Consider the following 20,815-nt stretch of genomic DNA (forward strand, 5'->3'; position numbering starts at 1 on the left):
AAGATTCTAAAAGTTATTTTTTAAGAAGTATTAACAAAGTGTGTGACAAAGCTGGGAAATGAATAATACAAAGCCATCACTTGTCAACATATTTTATTCATGCTTTAAACTCTTGTTCTACGATGACAGCTTTATAATCTGGAGTCATGTTTAATTTAGCAATTAACCCCCTTACAGTTGAACTCTCTGTAGTTACCTTAGAGAGTCAGATAATTTATAAAAACTATCATGTCTTCAGTGACTCAGGGATATTCTCTGGGTTAAGGTGAAAAGAAAACTTCATTGAATAGAATAGGGAGGAAAAATAAAGTACTGCAGGTACGGGAAACCTGAAATAAAAGCAGAAAATCATGGCGGTATGCAGCTGCTTCCATGGAAAGGAAAACAGAAATACCAAGATTAATTCAACAAACTCTTTTGTTGTTCCATTGGATTTAGTAATATTGCAATATTACTCCTAATTGACCTTTTCTTCTATCCAGGGGGCTCTGTTAGGAGCCAGCAGCAAGAAGATGTACTTCAAAGTTCCAAGTTCAAAGTAAATTTATTTCAAAGGCATAAATGTCACTAAATGCTACCCTGTGATTCGTTTTCTTGCGGTACTTACAGGAAAATAAAGAAATACAATACAATTTATATAAAAAACTAAACATAAGGAAGTCTGATAAATATTATATGTGCAAAAGAGGGCAAAATATGCCAATAATAAACAAAAATAATTAAATAATACTGAGAATAAGTCGTAGAGTCCTTGAAAGTGAATCTATAGGCTGTGGAATCAGTTCAGCGTTGAGATGCGTGATGTTATCTGTGCTGGTTCAGAGACAGGATGATTGTGGGGTGTTTACTGTTCTTGATCCTGGTGGTGTATCTCCTGCCTGATCGTAGTAGTCGGAAGAGATCATGGCCTGGATGGTGGCGGTCCTTGATTAGGGCTTTGGACTTGGCTTGGGAAAACAACAAGATTCCAACAATCTGGTAAGCTTTTTGGTGGTATAGGACTGGCTGATTTTCCAGACTGGTGAGTTTCAGGGAAATTCAGAAAAAAGGGCCCGCTGTGTTTTAGTGGAACATGTGAACCAGGGCCTCACTGAGTTTGAGAGGGAAGTGGGAACAAGAATTCCGGTAAGATTCAGTGGAGCACAAAAGTTGAAATGCTGAGCTAGGTGCCGAACCATGAGGATTTCCAGTTTAGAGAGGATAATCACAATTTTACTATACACACACATTTACCTGAATTAGGTATTCATTCTCAGCCCCTGCTAGGCATAAAATGCAAAAAGTCAGATGACTTAAGCTGGTCGCCACAACTGCCTTTTAGTACATACACAGGTCTAAAACAGGCCATTCAGCCTAGCATCGATGTTTCTAATCAAACCCCAGTCTTTTATAAAAATAGCACTGATTCACTTATCCAGTTCTTTTCTGACGGAAACTCTCAATCGTATTGCTCAATTGCTTAGTAATTTGAATGAAAGTTAGAAAAGTGCCTTTCTTAAAAGCAGTTCAAACCAGCTATGGTGAAGTCACAATACAACCAACAGTATTCTGTGATGATGCTGATGAAACAATTTAAGTGTCATCGGATATTTAATCATTGTTCTGAATTGCAACATGTAGAGAGAAAATCATTTGTGAAGACAAAATTTAACAAAAAATCCAATTCAGGTGATCTTTACAGAATGAAGCTTGCAGTTAGAGTTTTTTTTTGGTGAATGAATTTAATCATTGGTAAGGTAACTAGCTGTTTCATATTTTGGTAACAAATTCACATTTCAGCTGAAATCTTTTTCCATCATTCTCTATTTCCCATACTCATTTAACCTGACTGGCAAATATAGCAAAGCTGAAGAATTTATCCCACCACTTAAATATAATTCCTCAATCGACTGAGCTACCTCAAGCAACCCCTAAAAAATGCATTCTCAGTGATCACATTCCTGCTTGCAAGAATGTGCTCTGCCCAACTTTTCTGCCATGATAGCACTTCAAAGAAGTTCACTTACCCCACCTTATGCACAACTTTACATAAGAATATTATTAAATTCCAGAGCCCAATATACATGCATACATTTGTTTCCATGAATGGCTGAAATTGTTCTCCCTCTACGTTGAATGCTTCTTGTGACTTCACAGACACATTGGACTCATGGACATGTGAAAATGAAACGCCACTTGTTACCCAGGGTTGACTGTAAATTAAAACATCAAAAAGGCATTTAAGCAGGTACTTGGGTAGGAAAAGAGTGGAGGGATAGGTGCCTAGTTGTAGGCATCATGGTTGGAAAGGATGAATTGGACCACACAGTCTGTTTCAGCACTCCATGGCTCTAAAAGATAAGATCCAATACGAGAAGAGGTTTAAAGATGGTCTTCTGGCAGCGGTAAAAAAAAAATGAGTTCATGTTGAAAGTTTAGTTCACTTTTACAACTCTTCTGATTATCTTTTGCATTGATCTTGGTCGGAAGAAAAATGCATGTTGTAAAAACAGGTACTGTGCTACAACAGAATACCTGCTGACAGACCAACATGCCCCTGGTTCAGCAGCAAAATTGGTCCTAAAATACTGCAGGCTCTTTATTGTGACTTCTGTTCATTTGACTGGGTAACTACATTACTGTTCTTATGTCTGTCATACAGTACTGTTGAGATATGAAGGCAGAATGTTGTCATATGCACATCGTGTGTTAGAAAATCAAATTAGTCATTGATATTTGACAATTCATTGATCATGGAGAGGAGTAGAGTCAAAATATTGCTATTTATGATGATATATAAAGTGATCAATAAAAATATTTGGGATGTGAGCAGTTGAAATAAAAGCCGAATGCGTAGTAGGCAAAATCCAGACCTTTCCCATTTTTGAGTGTGACAGGCGTTGAATGCAGCCTGAATACACAACAGGCCAAGGGCTGCTTTGCAGTCATAAGAACATAAGAAGTAGGAGTAGGAGTAGGCCATCTGGTCTGTCGAGCCCGCTCCGCCAATCAATAGGATCATGGCTGACCTGACCATGGACTGATTTCCAGCTACCAGCCTTTTCCCCATAACCCTTAATTCCCTAAATGTTAGTGTGGAGGGAGAAGAGAGAAACTGCTGGAGACCGGTGAATGGTCCAGTGCGGTGGGTGTAGAAATGTAACCAATACCATGTGACCCTCTCCATGTGCATCCTTTGCAATTTAACATTGTATTGTTTCAAGTAGCACCATGGTCCTGAAAAACGTTGTCTCATTTTTACTGTGTACTGTACCAGCTGTTATGGTCGAAATGACAATAAAAAGTGACTTGACTTGACTTGACTTGACTGTCCTGATGACCTCTACCGTGAGAAGGCCACACACATTCCCTCCACTCCCTCCCCCCATTTTTCAATTTCTCTTTTTGGTTTTCTGTTTATTTTATTTTGTTCATATTCTTCTATCTTTTTTTGAAAGTTGGCTACTTGTAATTGTCAAGATTCCAGACTAGTGCATCAAAGGCATGGGTGGCTACAGGGGGAATTGGGATACAGAGACAAAGAAGACATGGTGTTGTAAAACCAAATGAATGAAGGGAAGTAGTTGTTCTTGAACCTGGGGTTGTAGTGCTTCAAGTTGCCTGATGGCAGCTGTGAAAAATGCCATTGATGGGTGGTGTGGATCTTCGACGGAAGTTGCATTCTTGAGGCTGTACCTATTGAAGATATTACGAGTAGTGGGAAAGGTATGTTGTTCCTTTGATGTACCAGGTAGAGTCCACTACTCTCTGTAGCTTCTTCTGTTCCTGCATATTTTAATCACCCATGGTGCAACCAGTCAGAATATTTTCAACAGTACATCTGTAGAAGATTGAGAGTCTTCAATGACCAGCTGAACCTCCTTAATCTCCTAAGAAGGCTCCTCTCTTGTTCCTGGTAGGATGTTCTCGGATTTGACATTTATGGATTTGGTTTCTCAGGAGTTTCAGGAGAAATCTTCATTGGATGTATTCTGTCCTATTGGATAGTGTGAACTAGAACAAGGATCATGGTATCTCCAGCTGAGGTCTTGATACTTCCACCAGGTTGGAGCTTAGGCAAACCTGTGAAAGTCTGTATCAAGTAAGGAAGCCTGGGGGGGGCGGATTTCAGAAGCGTTTGCATATCATCCACCAAGTGTTAGAGGATGACTACACTTAATACTGCAGCACATTTCGAAACGACCCATGTCGCCATAGATGTTGCTGTGAGCATGTTGCAACATCTACGCCATTTGCCTCAGCCTTGACATTGGGGGTCTGACCCTCATAAGACCAGACCAAGTACTCAAGATTTTATGTTACACAAAATATAAAGGGGCGCTGGAAAAAGTGCAAGAATTCTAAAGTTATGCCAATCAAGAAAAAGAAAAAAAACTGGATCACTTTCATTTGAAAAGGGAAGTCTAAGGATTAAGTGAGCAACATTTTTAAAGTCAGTAAGTTGTGGAATAGGATAGATACAGTTAGGACTTGAAGCAAAGGGTATAACTGTAATTTATGCTATCAAAAAGGAAAAGAACAATATTCTTCTCCTGGAGTAATTGAGCCAAATGGTCCAGTTCGGTGGAAGGGGAAGCTGGACGATCGCTGATGGTTATGTTAAGGGAATTGGATGGGAAATGAGTGAAGTATGACTGAAGTATAAACATTGATTACTGCTTGGATTAAATTAACTCTTCTGAAGCTGTGGCTTAAATGTGATTTTAACGTGTTAATGTATATTAAAACTAAAATATGCATGAACTGGATGATGCAATAAATTGAATTAGACATGGCTTCATGGGAGAATCCAGAGAATGGTAGTAGATAGTTGCCTCTCTGACGGGAGGTCTGTGACTAGTGTGTGCCACAGGAATCAGAGTAGCCACAGTTGTTGATTGTCACCTACATCAATGATCTAGATGATAATATAGTAAACTGGATCAGTAAATTTGTCGATGACGTTATGATTGGAGGCGTAGTGGATAGCAAGGAACGATATCAAAGTTTTAAGTTTAATCTGGACCAGCTGTAAAATGGGCTGAAAAATGGCATATGGAATTTAATGCAGGATAGTGTGAGGTGTTGCTTTTTGGGAGGAAAGACCAAGGTAGGACTGTCACAGTGAGTGGTAGGGCACTGAAGAGTGTGGTAGAACAGAGAGATTTGGGAATACTGATCAATAATTCCTTGAAATTGGCATCACAAGTAGAAGGGGTCGTTTTGAGAGCTTTTGGCACATTGGTCTTCACACATCAAAGTATTAAGTACATAAGTTGGGATATTACATTGAAGTTGTACAAGACATTGGTGAGGCCATATTTGGAGTATTGTGTGCAGTTCTGGTCACCTACCTACAGGGAAGAGTGCAGAAAATATCTACATGGATGATGCCAGGACTTGAGTATCGAATTTTAGGGAAAGGTTGAATAAGTTACCACTTTATTCCCTAGAGCATAGGAGAATGAGGGGAGATTTGTTAGAGGTGTGCAAAATTATGAGGGTCTAGATAAGCAGGCTTTTTCCACTGAGGTTGGGTGAGAGGTCATGGGTTAAAGATGAAAGGTGAAATGTTTAAGGGGAACATGAGGGAGAATTTCTTCATTCAGAGATAGGCAAGAGTGTGGAAAGAGCTGCCAGCGGAAATGGTGGATGCGGGATTGATTTCACATTTAAGAGAGATTTGGGTAGGTACATGGATGGGAGGGATATGGAGGGCTATGGACTAGGTGCAGGTCGATGGGACTAAGCAGATTAACAGTTCAGTACAGACCAGATGGGCAAACTATCCTTACATTACCTATTACAGGCTTAACTTTTCTGATAGGATAAATATTTCATTTACAACAAATTCAAGAAGTTACATTAAGTTTAATTACCCAATGTCCTCAAACTGAAGTTTTGTACAAGTCTCACAAAGTGGAAGTGTTAACTGTGTGTGATATCTTTGTTTGGAAATAGCATGTAGCCAAAGTACAAGTGAGACAACACTTCACCTGCAAATCTGTTGGAGTTGTTTATTGTGTTCAGTGCTCTCGATGTGGCCCCCTTTTCATTGGGTAAGACCTGATGTAGATTGGGAACTGCACTGTCGAGCAACTTCGCTCCATCCGCAAAGGGCAGGGTTACCCAGTGGCCACCATTTCAATTCCAATTCCCAATACTAATCTACCATCTCGGTCCATAGCTTCCTTTTCTTCTATGATGAAGCCACTCTCAGGCTGGAGGAGCAACACCTTATATTCCATCTAGGTAGCCTTCAAGCTGATGGTGTGAACATCGATTTTGCCAATTTTAGGTAATTTTTTCCCTCCCTCCCTTCTTTATTTCCCCACTCTGACCTCTTAACCCTTCTCCTCACCTGCCTATTACCTCCCCAGTTGCCCCTCCTCCTTCTGTTTCTCCCATGATCCACTCTCCTCTTGTACCAGATTTCTTCTTCCTCAGCCCTTTGCCCTTACCCCGATCTCCTCCCTGGTTCTAACTTCAACTCCATCCCTTAATCACCGGGCTTCACCTATACCTTCTAGCTTGCTTTCTTTTCCCTCCCCCCACTTTCTTATTCTGGCTTCTTCCCCCTTCCTTTCCAGACCTGATGAAGGGTCTTGGCCTGAAATGCTGCCTAGACTGATGAGTTCTGCCAGCATTTTATGCTTGTTGCTATGGGTAACCTCATGCTGGTAGAATGCCATTTTAAGAGAGTAATGTAGACGACTACTGCTTTAAGGCCTCTAATTGAAGTGCATTGGCAGTACTTTTCTTTTATCAGCTCTTTGTTTATTCTAGACCAGGGAACCAGTCTGTATTGCTCAGCAACAGCAGCTAGTTGTGATGACAGCCTCAACCAGGTTCATCTACAGAGCAGTCTGAAAGAAACGGTTCTAATTGCAAAGCTACCGCACTTCTGAAAGATGGAACTGTGTCTAACATCATACATAAAGGAAGCCCCAAATTACAAAAGTATCCAAGTAAGTATTAATTAAACCTAACTCATGTTTATGAACAAGAAACAGTTCTAATTGATTTTGTAAATGTGAATTTATTCTTTGTACTTCAGAATGCTGGCATTCAAGGACACCATTGTCCCAATCAACTACAAGGCACTGAGGAAGAAAGGAACGATCGAACAGAAAAGAAAAGCAAACAGCTACACAATCCTTGTAAGGCGGAAATAGGAAAAAAGATTAAGAAGCGTGAAAAGGAAAAGATGGCAAACATCGCGTCGAGTATGAATGATCCTTGCTCGGGTGAGTCAGTAACAGGATTCTTTCTGGACAATGAATGCAAACATTTATGCAAAAATATTTTGAAACTGAATAGTCACTCAGAAACAGCAATTATGAAACTTGATACCACAGCTTTAATTTCATGGGGACAGAAGTTTCCATTATGTGTGGGGCGTAATCTAAGCCAGAAATGAAGGAGTGGCGGTACTACAGCAACTCAAGTAGTGCAGGATGTACCAGAGGGATGATTCTTCGCGACTCCTTCCTCTCTCTCCATTGCTGCCTCCTCTCATCTGCTGATTGCTGTCTATAGCCTTCTGGCTACATTCACTAAACTATTTATCACTGTGGTCGGTTATGGCCCATAAAATAGGGACAACAATGTTAAATATACAGTAGTAATGTTTGCAATTAATTATCTGTAATTATTGTTCCAAGATCTTGCTCATATAAAATCAATCTGCATTATCAGTATCTGATAGGGAGAGCAGATTAACACTTCATCATCAGACTTGATTACTGTGAAGTCAGAATTGGAAAAAAAGATGGAAAAGTGGGAACATCTATGGGGAGAAAGAGAGAGAAAGTGTGTGTGTGTGTGTGTGTGTGTATGAGAGTGAGAGACAGAGAGAGAGAGAGAGAGTATTCAGACTCTGCCTCGACTGCAGATTGAAGAGGCTCACAATCATCTGAGAGAAGGAAGTTGCCTCATCTTTGTCTTAAATGGGTTTATTTTTCAAACCCAGCCCTTACTTCTATATTCTCCCACTACAGCAAACACCTTCTGCTTATCACTTATGTACAGAGCCTATAAAGTATTCACCCCCTTGAAGGTTTTCATGTTTTTCTGTTTTACAGCATTGAACCATGGTGGATTTAATTTGGCTATTTTGACACTGATTAACAGAAAAAAAAACTCGTGCCAAAGTGAAAACAGATCTCTACAAAATGATCTAAATTAATTACAAGTATAAAACAAAAAAGAAGCTTAAGTATTCATCTGCTTTAATATGACACATCAAATCATCACTGGTGCAGCCAACTGGTTTTAGAGGTCACATGATTAGTTAAATGGCGATCACTGTGTGCAGTCAAGGGGTTTCAATAGATTGCAGTAAAAATACACCTGTATCCAGAAGGTTCAACCACTGGTGAGTTAGTATCCTGCCAAAAATTGCACCATGAAGACAAAAGAGCACTCCAAGCAACTCTGTGAAAATGTTATTGAAAAGCACAAGTCGGGGGATGGATGCAACAGTTGCCCAGGTGCTTCACCAGTTGCAGTTTTATGGGAGAGTGACAAAAAGAAAGTCACTCTTGAAAAAAACCCATATGGAATCTCGGCTAGAGTTTGCCAGAAGGCATATGGGAGACTCCGAAGTCAGTTGGAAGAAAGTTCTGTGGTCCGATGAAACCAAAATGGAGCTGTCTGGCCATCAGACTTAACACTCTGTTTGGCGTAAGCCGAACTCTACACTTCATCAAAAACATACCATCCCTACCGTGAAGCATGGTGGTGGCTGCATCACGCTATGGGGATGCTTCACTGCAGCAGGCCCTGGAAGGCTCATGAAGGTAGAGGGTAAAATAAATGCAGCAAAATACAGGGAACTCCTGGAGGAAAACTTGATGCAGTCTGCAAAAGGACTGCGACTAGGGAGCAGATTTGTTTTCCATCAAGAAAATGACAATCAAGCATAAAGCCAAAACTACGTGGGAATGGCTTAAAAACAACAAAGCTGATGTCCTGGAGTAGCCAAATCAGAGTCTAGACCTCAATCCAATTGAGAATTTGTGGATGGACTTGGAAAGGTCTGTTCACTCACAATCCCCGTGCAATCTGACAGAGCTTGAGCAGTTTTGTAAAGAAGAATGGGGAAAAATTCCAGATACGTAAAGCTGATAGAGACCTATCCACACAGAGTCAAGGCTGTAATTGCTGCCAAAGGTGCATCTACTAAATACTGACTAGAAGAGGGTGAATACGTATGCAATCAATTATCTTATGTTCATATTTGTAATCACTTTAGAACACCTTGTAAAAATCTGTTTCCACTTTGACATGAAAGAGTCTTTTTCTGTTGATCAGTGTCAAAAAAGACAATTTAAAACCACCGTGATTCAATACTGTAAAACAATAAAACACGAAAACTTCCCTGGGGTGTGGGGTGAATACTTTTTATAGGCACTGTATCTAATTAAGTCCCACCCTACACTTTTAAACTAGAGAATAAAAGTCTGTGTTAATATTACTGACTGGTTTTATCTCATACTCCATTTTTCCTTCCTCATCTTCCTTCCTTTTCTCATTATTCTCTGTGTATTCTATACAATTTTCTGACCTGTAAACTGTGATAATGTCCATTTTCTTTAAATTTGAAGCTATCTTTAACTCTAGTAATCATAGATTCTTTCTCATTGGAATGTATCTATTCTGATTAAATGTCTACCTCTGTAGCTCATCCGACTGATCCTTACTTAATTTGTCAGATTAAATTGACAACTTTCTCTCTTTTAAAAACTCTAACATTTAGAATAGTAAGAACAGCACAGTTTTGGCAATATCAAAGTTTTCTTCAAGTTACTTGCCACCCTAACTTGGATATGATTACTTTCCTTGACTGTTGTGGGGGAATAATGTGGAATTGACAGAACCATTAAAAGCCATCATCACTATACGGGCTGTATCAATCAATAATTACGAAACAAGTTTAGCATTTCCCATGAAAACAAAGAGGAACGGAGATTGGGAAAAAACATCCCAGTGCAAGATGTTTACATTGAAAAAGGTGATGCAAAAATGAATGGCTCTTTCGAGATGAATCTAGGAAAATTTATGACCTGGAGGGAAACAACTCAGTAAATGCATCTATACTAGATGAGAAAGAGTAACCTACCTATTTCCACTACTAAGGATTCTATCCTCAGTTCTGTAGTCACAGCGCAAGCTCACAACCCATATATTGTTTAAAGTTGCCAAGTTTCTGTCCCCATTCTTTTAAGCAATGATCTCAGACCCCTTCCACTCTCTGAGTGAAAGATCTCTAGTCCTCTCTAAACTTTCTACCATCACTTTAAATCAATGTCCCATGACAAGAAGGTGCATAGTGGACAGGGTAAGGTAAAATAAAGCAAGCTCATGTCAGATATCCTTAGATTATCCAAATCCTTTCTTATGACTACAACTTTACAGTTTGGCGACATCTCAGTAAACCTCCTTGCACCAAGTACAATCACATCTTTGCCTGTAATACAACGAACAAAACGATAGATAATTCTCAAGCTGTGGCCTAACCAGCAATGCATACAGTCCTAGTGTAATCTTCTCTTATTCTCTGCACTTTGTCCAACAAAAGCACACGGTATGCCTTTTAACCACTTTAATGACTTGTCCTGTTATCTTTATGATCCACAAATATACATTCCAAGGTCACTTTGTTCCTTAATATTTCTCAACATTCTCCCTTATTTATTGTGTTTTCTGCTGCTATGTTCAACCACCTCAGATGCCGTTCCTCTGAATTAAATACTGTTCACTAATTTTCTGCTCAGCTGAAAAGTTCTCTGTTGTTTTCATTTATTTGTATCTGGCATAAGATTGCTTTATTTTGCCTTATTCCACCCTCAATGCACCTTTTCATACAGCGAAATCTAGATTTGGTATTCTTACCCTATTTGTGGAAGCATGTTTATCTCGAGTTCCATGGATTTTCATAGTAGCCTCCTATTTGGTCTGAAAGGCTTTTTGACCTGAAATGTTAACTCTGTTTCTTTTTCCACAGATGCAGCCTGACCTGTTAAATGTTTCTGCATTCTCTGCATTTTTCTAGAACATAAGAAGCTAAGAGCAGGAATAGGTCACTGGGCCCTCAAGCCTGCCTTGCCAACCAATACCATCACAGATAATCTGCCCAAGGTTTCAGTTAGGTGTCAGTTCCCAACACACCCCAGTTCCCTTAACTTTCTTATTGACATCTTCTTTAAATATCCACCAATTACCTAAACTCCATATCCATCTTGTATGAATTTCAGAGACTCATTAGCCTCTGTGAGAAGAAATTCCTACGTGTTGCAGTTTTAAAGGGCAGCCCCATAATCTTGTAACTGTGTTCCCTAGTGGAAACAGCACAGCATCTTGTCGTTCCCCTTGAAGATCTTACATGCTTCATTTAGATCTCTCCCCATTCTTCTAACCTCCAAAAATCACATTGACAAACTTCAACTCAATCAGAATGCCACAGCTGCACTTCTAACTAAAACCAGGACAAGGGAACATATCACTTCTGTCCTAGCTACTCTGCATTGGTTTCCTGCTGTATCTTCTAGAATTGATTTTAAAGTTCTTTTATTTGTTTTTAAAGCTCTTCGTGGTCTGGGTCAGAGTACATTACAGAATCATTTTTGTTCTATAATCCTGCTCAAGCTCTCGGGTCTTCTTCCATCGGCCTCTAAAATTTAAACAACCTTACTCAAAAGATAATTGGCAGGACAGCTTTTTTGAACTATATTCCTAAACTGTGAAATTCAGTACCTAAAACTATAAGGGATACAGACTCAGTTAACACTTATAAATGTCAGCTTAAAACCTAATTATTTAATCTTGCTTTTAACTGATATCTTTTTGTCTTTTATTTTCGTGTTTACTTTTATTTTTATTTTGTCTTCTATTTTTATGTTTGCACTTTATCCTATTGTAAAGCACTTTGAACTATATGAAAAGTGCTCTGTAAATAAGTTATGATTATTATTAATATTATTATAAATTTTATTTCTTTAACTGCTCACTTTATCCCAGAAATGATAATTTCAAATCTTTTTCAGACTGTCTCCAATGTGATTATATCCTTTGTTAAATAATGGAATTGTATGCAATACCTTCAGTGTAGATACAACAATTTTCAATTTCTAAAACTCCAGCCTTCTTGCAATGGATGCCAGTTTGTCTTCCTACCACTTGCTGCAACCTCTTACTTTATTTCAGATTTCCAGCATCTGCACTAAAACATCACTTCTCACCTGAGTAAAGTTGGCCTTCTCACAATTAAAAATTTTTATTCTCCAAGTGTAGACTAGGCGACTGTTTCATAAAACACCTGCATTGATTATCTCAAGCTTCTGATTACACTTCATTTTAATTCTCCTTCCCTCTTCAAAATTCAAAGTTAAATTTATTATCAGATTACATACATCTCACCACATACAATAGAGATTTATATAAATACCTGAGATTCTTTTTCTGCAGGCATACTTAGCAAATTTATAGAAAAGTAACTATAAATCGGATCAATGAACACAAACTGTGCAAATGCAAGTATTAATAAATAGCAATAAATAATGAGAGCATGAAATAACAAGATAAAGAGCACACTAGCCTGTCTGTTCTCAGTCTCCCCCATTGCAAATGGGAGACCAACACAGAATGAAACATGGTACAAATATTAAATTTTTCAGTGTTTTTATTCACTCAAGGGGCGTGGCCTGATTGGGCAATCAGAGCCAGCATTTAATCTCCCATCTCTAATTGCCCTTTCAGGTAACCTACACCCACATTACTCTCCTCCTTCACACACTCATCTTTTCATTTTGTCTTCTTCCCCGTTTATTCATCAGTCCTATCCCATTCCTCCACCTAGTTCTATCTGCTTATCATCACCTCCCCATTCAGTTCCAACTATCACCTACCAGCTTACTTCATACTGCTATATGCAGTACTAACAAACTCCCCTGAAGCCTCTCAGTCTTCATGCAGAGCCCTGACCCGAAATATCAACTCACATATTTTGTCTCCCCAGATGGTGTTTGACCCCTGAGTTCTCCCAGCCTTTGCAGTATTTAATCCTGTTTTATTTTGCCCTTGAATGGTGATCACTACTACCAAAGTGCTCTCTAACTGGTAGTCATTCCACATATGTCATTCCCTAAACTAAGTACAGAATTCCACCCCTACTTGTTGGTAAATATGTGAAACAGAGTAAAAGAGAGAGCAAACAAGAGACTACTGGGTAGCAAGATTAGGTATGAATTGTTGTAGGAACAAGCCAACCAAGCATATTTGCCATTTCATTGTAAGATGTTGAGACTGCAAATATACAGAACTCCATCTTCAGAATTCAGGAGTAGATCCTGATATTAACATGCTTGATATAAAATATTTTAAAGTATATTTTAATCTTTCTTTTTGTAGAAATTTTTGATAATAATTTGAACAATCTTTAATATCTTTAGGAAGGTCATCGGCCTTTGACCCCTACCAAACAACATTCATGCGGGACTTTGTTTATCGTCCAGGATCCATAGCTGAACCCATTCGGTGAGTCTGTACAAGAACCACTGTCAATATCAGCTTAACCAACTTCAAGTCCCTCTGCTAACTTCAAATGTGGATGAAATGTGTGCCTAGCAAGCGAATTAATTGGCATTTGCTGATATTATTCATTCATATTAGGGTGAGGGGTTGATATATTCACCACTTATTGGTGTCAAGACTAACTGATGCTTCCAATATTTTCTGATCACAGAGGTCTCTCCATAAACGTTTTAGAGAAAGTGATGCAAGTAATTGTTGTCCTGCTGCTCAGGACTCTGCCAGAAAATGAAGTAACTTCAAGCCTTGCTTCCTCTTTACCACTGGGAGCTCTTCTCTGGCATCCAGTAAATTACCATTTAATCTAGATAAGTAGGAAAGAATGAAAGCAGAGCTAATGAGCATGTTAGAGAATGTTGTGCAGTATCGAGAGGAAATATGTCACGTAGCTTAGCAGTTAGTATAACGCTCTTAAAGTGTCATCTGTAAGATGGGATTCAGTTACCACCATTGTCTATAAGGAGTCTATACGTTCTCCCTGTGACCACGTGGGTTTCCTCTGGGTGCTCCGGTTTCTGTCTACATTGCAAAGATGTATGGTTAGGGTTAGTGAGCTGTGGGCATAATACTGACGTGCTGGAAGTGTGGCAACACTTGCGGGCTGCCAAGCACAATCCCCGCTCATTTGATTTGACAAAAATGGTGCATTGCACTGTATGTTTTGATGTACATGTGACTAGGGGTGCGGTGCTAATTTTTTAGGTGCTGGAGCTGACAAAAATGTTTGCCATTTCTATGTCCTCTCTATATATATGTCACACCCAATTTGTGTACCTGCTCATTACATGTACTGGGCTACTTCCTTGCCCCATTCATGTAATGAGCAGGTACACAAATTGGGTGTGACATATATATATATGAATAGGGCTTCTTATAATGTCAAGCACTAAACCAAGATAATAGAAATATATGAATTCCAGAGCTCCACAGAAATATAGTGATAGTTAAGACATTGACAAGATTATAGCCTATCACTACATTTCAGTGTATAACTGGTACAATAAAACATACAATACTTAGTTTAATAATATGACAAAGTATTGCACTGTTGCACTCACTAATTATCATAAAATATAATTATCAAGTAAAGAAAAAGACAGTAATCATGTATTTTACCAATTTAAAAGTAATTACCTACTTACCAAATGCCACCAATGAGAAGTTTCACAATAGTTTCCACAAAGGGTCAGGCGTAATATGTGTTCGGGGATCTGAAGCAACTCTTGTCCTGGTGTCATCTGCTGATCTGTGATACCGCAGCCATGATGTGATATAAAGCTCAGGATTCCACTGAACTAGAGGAGGTCCGTGCAGTTTAACAAACGTAAGTGCTGATACATGATTTATGAGAATTCTTGAGCGTTGTGTTGTTATTATCAAGCTCATGTGACTGAATCCTCTCTCACACTCAGCAGTACTAATAGGAATAACTTGTGAACAGCTCAGTAATGGGCGTAAATCTTGGGGGATGCGGCGTCCATGACCCTCCACACAATCTCTGAAGGCATTTATTATAGAGGAAGAAGAAAGCTTAAACATCTTACAGAGAGATGATATTGCAGCTTCTCCATAATTAGGTGGTATTTCAGCAGGCCAGTTATCTTTATCAAGGACACACATTTCACTTAGCAGGGATTTATACATACTTTGAGGTTTAGAAGTTTGAGAACCTTTCAAGGATGTTGCCGTGAACATACGTTGCTGGTACCCATCGCAAAGAGCGGAAAAATGCTCACACTTGTGTACAGTCGTCCCTCGGTATCCACGGGGGATTGGTTCCAGGACCCCCCGTGGATACCAAGATCCACAGATGCTCAGGTTCCTTATATAAAATGGCATAGTATTCGCATATAACCTACGCACATCCTCCTGTATACTTTAAATCATCTCTAGATTACTTGTAATACCTAATACAATGTAAATGCTATGTGAATAGTTGTTATACTGTATTGTTTAGGGAATAATGCTCAAACAACGTGTGCTGGAGAGAGACTGAGGATCTGTGAAATGGCGGGAGGCTACAGCAGGGTATGCTGGGACAACGGGTCGAGTGAGGAGGAATTTCACAAGACAGTCACAGCTCCAGGATTTCACCAAAAACGATCAAATATCCTCATGTTACTAGTGGTATTTTCCCCACCAGCCACCACCTCCTTTCCCCAACCCTCACTTCCATAAAATTCCCTCTATTTAATATGCGGCCACTGTTAAATTCCCCACTTGTTTATTTTGACGTTTTTTTTTACCGAGGTGCCAGAGCGGTGCTCCAGTGATCCCCAGCAGCTCTGCATCCCTGCATGTGACAAATAAAGCTGATCTTTATAAGGACGGGAGAATGGAACTTAAGGGTTTGCTGTGCTGGGAGTTGTCACTGTCTAGGTGGCTTCCTTCTGTGCTGTAGTGTAGGAAGTCTCTTCAGGAAGTGGACTGAGTGTATTACTGTGGTGCTCCATCTGCAGAGCTACTGCACAGCTCGGCATCAATCAGCAGTCCGGAGGTAGCGTTCGGTGTTTTTGATTTTGATGGAGTGTCCAGCCATCGTCACCACCCAGAATGATCCAAGGAGATGTCACCAACAGACAAGGGACTGCTGGAAGATGACATCCGTTTACTCTTCAGTGCTTCTGATCTGGGCTGCATTAACTCACTGGAGCAGAGGGCCTTTATACCAAACACCCTGGTTGCCAAGCACAAACGATGACTAGAATTCTGCCATCCTCCCCACCCTCAGCTGAACACCCAGGCCACAGAAACCCCATTTGTTGCCTCCTCATCAGGTTGATTGCCCTAGAAAGCCCTTCTCTGGTTAAATCAGCATGATGCCCTTGAATTTGATTAAGTATCTCAAGGTCAAAACACATCATACATTCGGGACATCTCTGAGACACCTAGATAGGTATGTCGATGAAAGAAAAATGGACTGTTATGTGGGAGGGAAGGGTTAGATTGATCTTGGAGTAGTTTAAAGATTTGGCACAACATTGTGGGCTGAAGGGCCTGTACTGTTCCATGTTCTACGTTCTTTTGGATTCACTGTGGTGTTGTTTGTGGGATCTTGGTATTCTCAAAATATCTGCAGAATTTGTTCACGTAAAGGTAGTTTGTTGTGTGTGAAGTGCTTTGAGATGACCAGGAGTGATGAAAACAGTTCTCTAAAAATGCAAGTCCTTTATATTTCAGTATTGGGTCTTGCTGAAGGCGCTGGATGGTGACAGTAGTCATTCAATATATAGAGAATATTTCTCAACACTTATTTACTGCTCCTTGGAAGAGAACATGTTTGAAACTTCAAACTGCAGTCTTTCAAACTCACCTTGGCTTCTTCAATTCAGACAACCAGATGAAATATATAGTTCTGTTCATCCTCAGCTGACCTGGCACATAGAAGTTCACTGGACTAACTGCTTTTGCTTTTAGTGTAACACATTTGTCAAAACCTTCCACAGAAACATTGATAATCATCTGGGAACGGTCCTTGGAGGTTCTGTTATCAAGATCCATTTTGTTTTTGTCTTCTGTCTGTTGAATCACAGAGACTACACAAAGATTTTCAAATAAAATTGATAAATTTATTTACTACAGTCATATCTACGCAGAAGAGTGAAAAAAATTGTTTTGCATGCCACCCATACAGATCCTTCCATCACCTGAGGTAGCACAAGGGGAAAGCGATCACAAACTGCAGAATGAAATGTTACAGTCACAGAGAAAATGCAGAACAGGCAGACAACAGGGTGCAAGGCTATGATGAGGTAGATTGTGTGGTCAATGGGTGGGACCTGTTGCAATTTACCCACTGCTGCAACATTTCTACAACCAGGATTTCCTTATTAGGAGACTGCAGCCAGTGTGGATAGGTGATAACAACTCCTTCTCACTGACTATCAACACAGACACACTTCAAAGATGCATGCTTAGCCCACTGCTCTTCTCCCCCTACACTTACAACAATGCAACTAAGCACAGCTCCAACATCATCTAGGTCATCTCATTGTTGGTAGAACCTCAGGTGGTGATGAGGAAGCGTACAGGAGTGGGATAAGTTGGCAGGCTGAGTCATATCTCAACAACAACCTTGCATTCCACATCAGCAAGACCAAAGAACTGACTGTAGATTTCAGGAAGGGGAGGTCAGGAGAACACACACTACTTTTCATTGAGGGGTCAGCGGTAGAAAGGGTGAGCAGCTTCAAGTTTCTGGGCATCAATGTCACTGAGTATCTGTCCTGGGCCCAATACATTGATGTAATCACAAAGAAGGCGGACCAGCAGCTTCAGTTCATTAGGAACTTGGCCTGTCACCAAAGACTTTTCAAAAAATTTCTATCCATGTACAATGGAGAGCATTCTTACCGGCTGCATCACTGCCTGGTATGGAGGCTCCAATAGACTGCATTGCAAGAGATTACAGAGGGCTATAGTCAGCTGCACAATCCTCCCCATTATCGAGGATACTTTCAAGAGGAGGTGCCTCAAGATAGTGGCACCTATCATTAAAAGCCCTCATCATCCAGGACTTACCTCTTCTTATTACTACCATCAGAAAGGAGGTACAGGAGCCCCAAGATGCACTCTCAATGGCTTAGGAACAGCTTCTTCCCCATCATCATCAGATTTCTGAACAGTCCATGAATCCACAAATACTACCCTGTTATTCCTTTCTTTTGCACAATTAATTTATTTTGTAATTTATAGATCTTTATTGTCTTTGCACTGTGGTAGTTGTCCATCATGACATGATTTCCGATGAGGACAGGGAGGTTTTTAAAGTGGAAAAGCCATTGCTCTTGGGCAGTTCCACTCTCTCAACTTCAGAAGTCTTGTCCAGTGGTACAAACAAGGATCATAAACTGGGTTCTTCCTTGGTTGCAATGGATGATAACGATGTCTTCTGTGCCTTGTCATGCCCTTCGCTCTCCATGGAGTGTACTTCCTGGTGGAGGGATCTCACTTTAGATCTCCTCTGCCCAATCTGCATTAGCTGACTTTGCAGGCTAGGACAGACACGTCCCTATCTCACTGGGGTGTGAGGTCACCGGCTACCCTCACCGGATTTAGCCCACCTTTCAAAAAGGTGTATTGTGTGTATGGGGTGTCCAGGGAGGGGTAGTAACGCTGGTGAAGGGGTTTGTCATGTCCATTCCAGGGCAGCTCACTCACCTTTGGTCCCCACCGGACACTCAGCTCTCACCTCTGACTCCAAGTAGCTGTTAGCTTGCAACAGGGGCTACACTTTGCACTGTACTGCTGCCACAAAACAACAAATTTCATGTCTTGTGTCGGTGATAATAAATCTGATTCTGATTCTGAAGGGTCCACCTTCTCGTACAAGAGGACCATTCAATAGTTCTATGCCAGAGAGACAGAAGCTCTCCTAGAGCCTGGTGGCTTGTGCTTTAAGGCTTTTGGATTCTGCCTGATGGGAGGGGAGGCAAAGAGCAAACGTCAGGCATGAGTGGGGTCTTTGATTATGTTGGCTGCTTTACTAAGGTGGATTTAATAAAATCTATTTATATAACTAAAATTACAGTACTGATATAATGTGAAAATTCTACTACAGTCCTTTAACATACTTTATTTATTTGTGCCTGTTTTCTCTCTGCCTTACTATAGACCTAAATCATCAGATGGGTTTACTTACCCATATCAGCTCCATGAGCCTATTGGTGACACCTCATATTCAGATGACTACGCCTGGAAATTACTGACCAGTCCACAGCCTTTGCAAAGAAGCAGAGGATCCTCCAGCAATGAACCTCACCCATGTGATGTAAGCAACAGTCTGTGCATAGGAAACCCCAGAGATAAATTGCATTTTAGTTACATACATGAAAGCAAGAACATAACAAAACAATAATAGCCTTCCGATCATAACTTCATTAAAAACTGTACTATTGTAGGTTTTGTGGCTATGGAAACAACTCAAGAAGAATCCAGATTCCTTCCCAAGGGTCAACTCATATTTTCCTGAACCAATGTCTTCTGATGACATCAGCAGACTAAAAACGCATCAGTATGATACAATATACCGGCAGGATTACTTGGGACTACAGCAAGGTAGGACGATATTGAAATTCATCATTCAGTTACAGAAGGATGTAAATAGCACTGAGATGAAAGGTGTTATTGCAACTGATTTGAGTAAGTGCTAAATATATATGAGGTCATTTCAGTCTACTATTAGTTGAGGTGATACCTCCTCCCTCCACCAACTTTGCATCTTTTACATCAATAGGAGACAACTGATGGAATTAAGTTTTCAGTACATATTATAGCTGATAATGGATTGAGGGGGAATCCATAGGGAACAGCATTTGGAAGCTTTCAAAGAAAACATGTTGAAGAAGAGCATTGAATGTGAGCAGACATTTTAGACAATTAGTATTTAGATTAAAACTGGATATCACCAATAGTGAATTTTCACAAAGATTAGTGTAAGTGTTACTATTTTTTTAAACGCAATCTTCATGATTGCAAGGCCCTGCGGGACATTAAGAACGTAAAGTCCTGTGGGTCTACTCCATCAACGAGATGCTCATTGGTGGGGAAACTGAAGGAGCTGGACTTGGTGTGGACCGTGATGCTGCCTGCATCAGAGGAATCGGGGCATGAAGGAGGTATGCAGCCGGCAGTACATGATCATCTTTAGTCCATTTTCTTGTGATTGTGAGATCTTGTTGGACATTCTTAATGTGGAGTGCTGCAAGTCTGATCCACGGATTTATTGGCGTATGGCGGGGGGAGCCGCGTGGCCTCGGTCGCAGCAAGGACTAGGCCTCAAGCCGCAGTGTCGCCGGTTTACAGCCGCCCAGGAGAGAGGGGTCGCGGTGGCTGCGCTCTGCCGGGGGCGGAGTGGCACATCCAAGCTGGAGTCAGTGCTGCCCCCCATGCTCGCTCAGCAGAAGACAAGGTGTATTGTGTTCAGCTGCCGACTGTTCCAATATTCATGGTCCCAGGGTCTTGGACTATATATATTTGGTGTGACTGTATTTTACTGGTATCTTATATGTGTTTGCTATCTTATAGGTGCACTATCTGCCTTGTGCTGTGTTTGACTGTTGGTACCTTTGGCCCCAGAGTAACACGCTTTCATTTGGTTGCATTCATGGGTATTCATGTTTGGTTGATTGACGATTAAACTTGAACTTGAACCTGAAGTGGCCACTCAGTTTATTTAGCACAAATGTTCTGTCTTCCCTGACTGAATTATTTTAGATTTGTTAGTGTTGCTAATCATTTCAAGGTT

General features: G+C 40.3%; 1 protein-coding gene across 1 annotated transcript; it reads left to right on the forward strand.

The window, feature by feature from the left end:
• The first annotated feature begins 6,799 nt into the window (after positions 1-6,799).
• Positions 6,800-20,579, forward strand: LOC134349043 (uncharacterized). The gene is made up of 5 exons (XM_063052897.1): positions 6,800-6,947; positions 7,037-7,226; positions 13,431-13,515; positions 19,183-19,339; positions 19,470-20,579. The coding sequence occupies exons 1-5, from the start codon at positions 6,891-6,893 to the stop codon at positions 19,719-19,721; spliced, it is 741 nt and encodes a 246-aa protein (XP_062908967.1). The 5' UTR covers positions 6,800-6,890; the 3' UTR covers positions 19,722-20,579.
• Positions 20,580-20,815: the final 236 nt, after the last annotated feature.

The sequence above is a fragment of the Mobula hypostoma genome, chromosome 7 (assembly GCF_963921235.1).
Source record: "Mobula hypostoma chromosome 7, sMobHyp1.1, whole genome shotgun sequence".
Taxonomy (NCBI): domain Eukaryota; kingdom Metazoa; phylum Chordata; class Chondrichthyes; order Myliobatiformes; family Myliobatidae; genus Mobula; species Mobula hypostoma.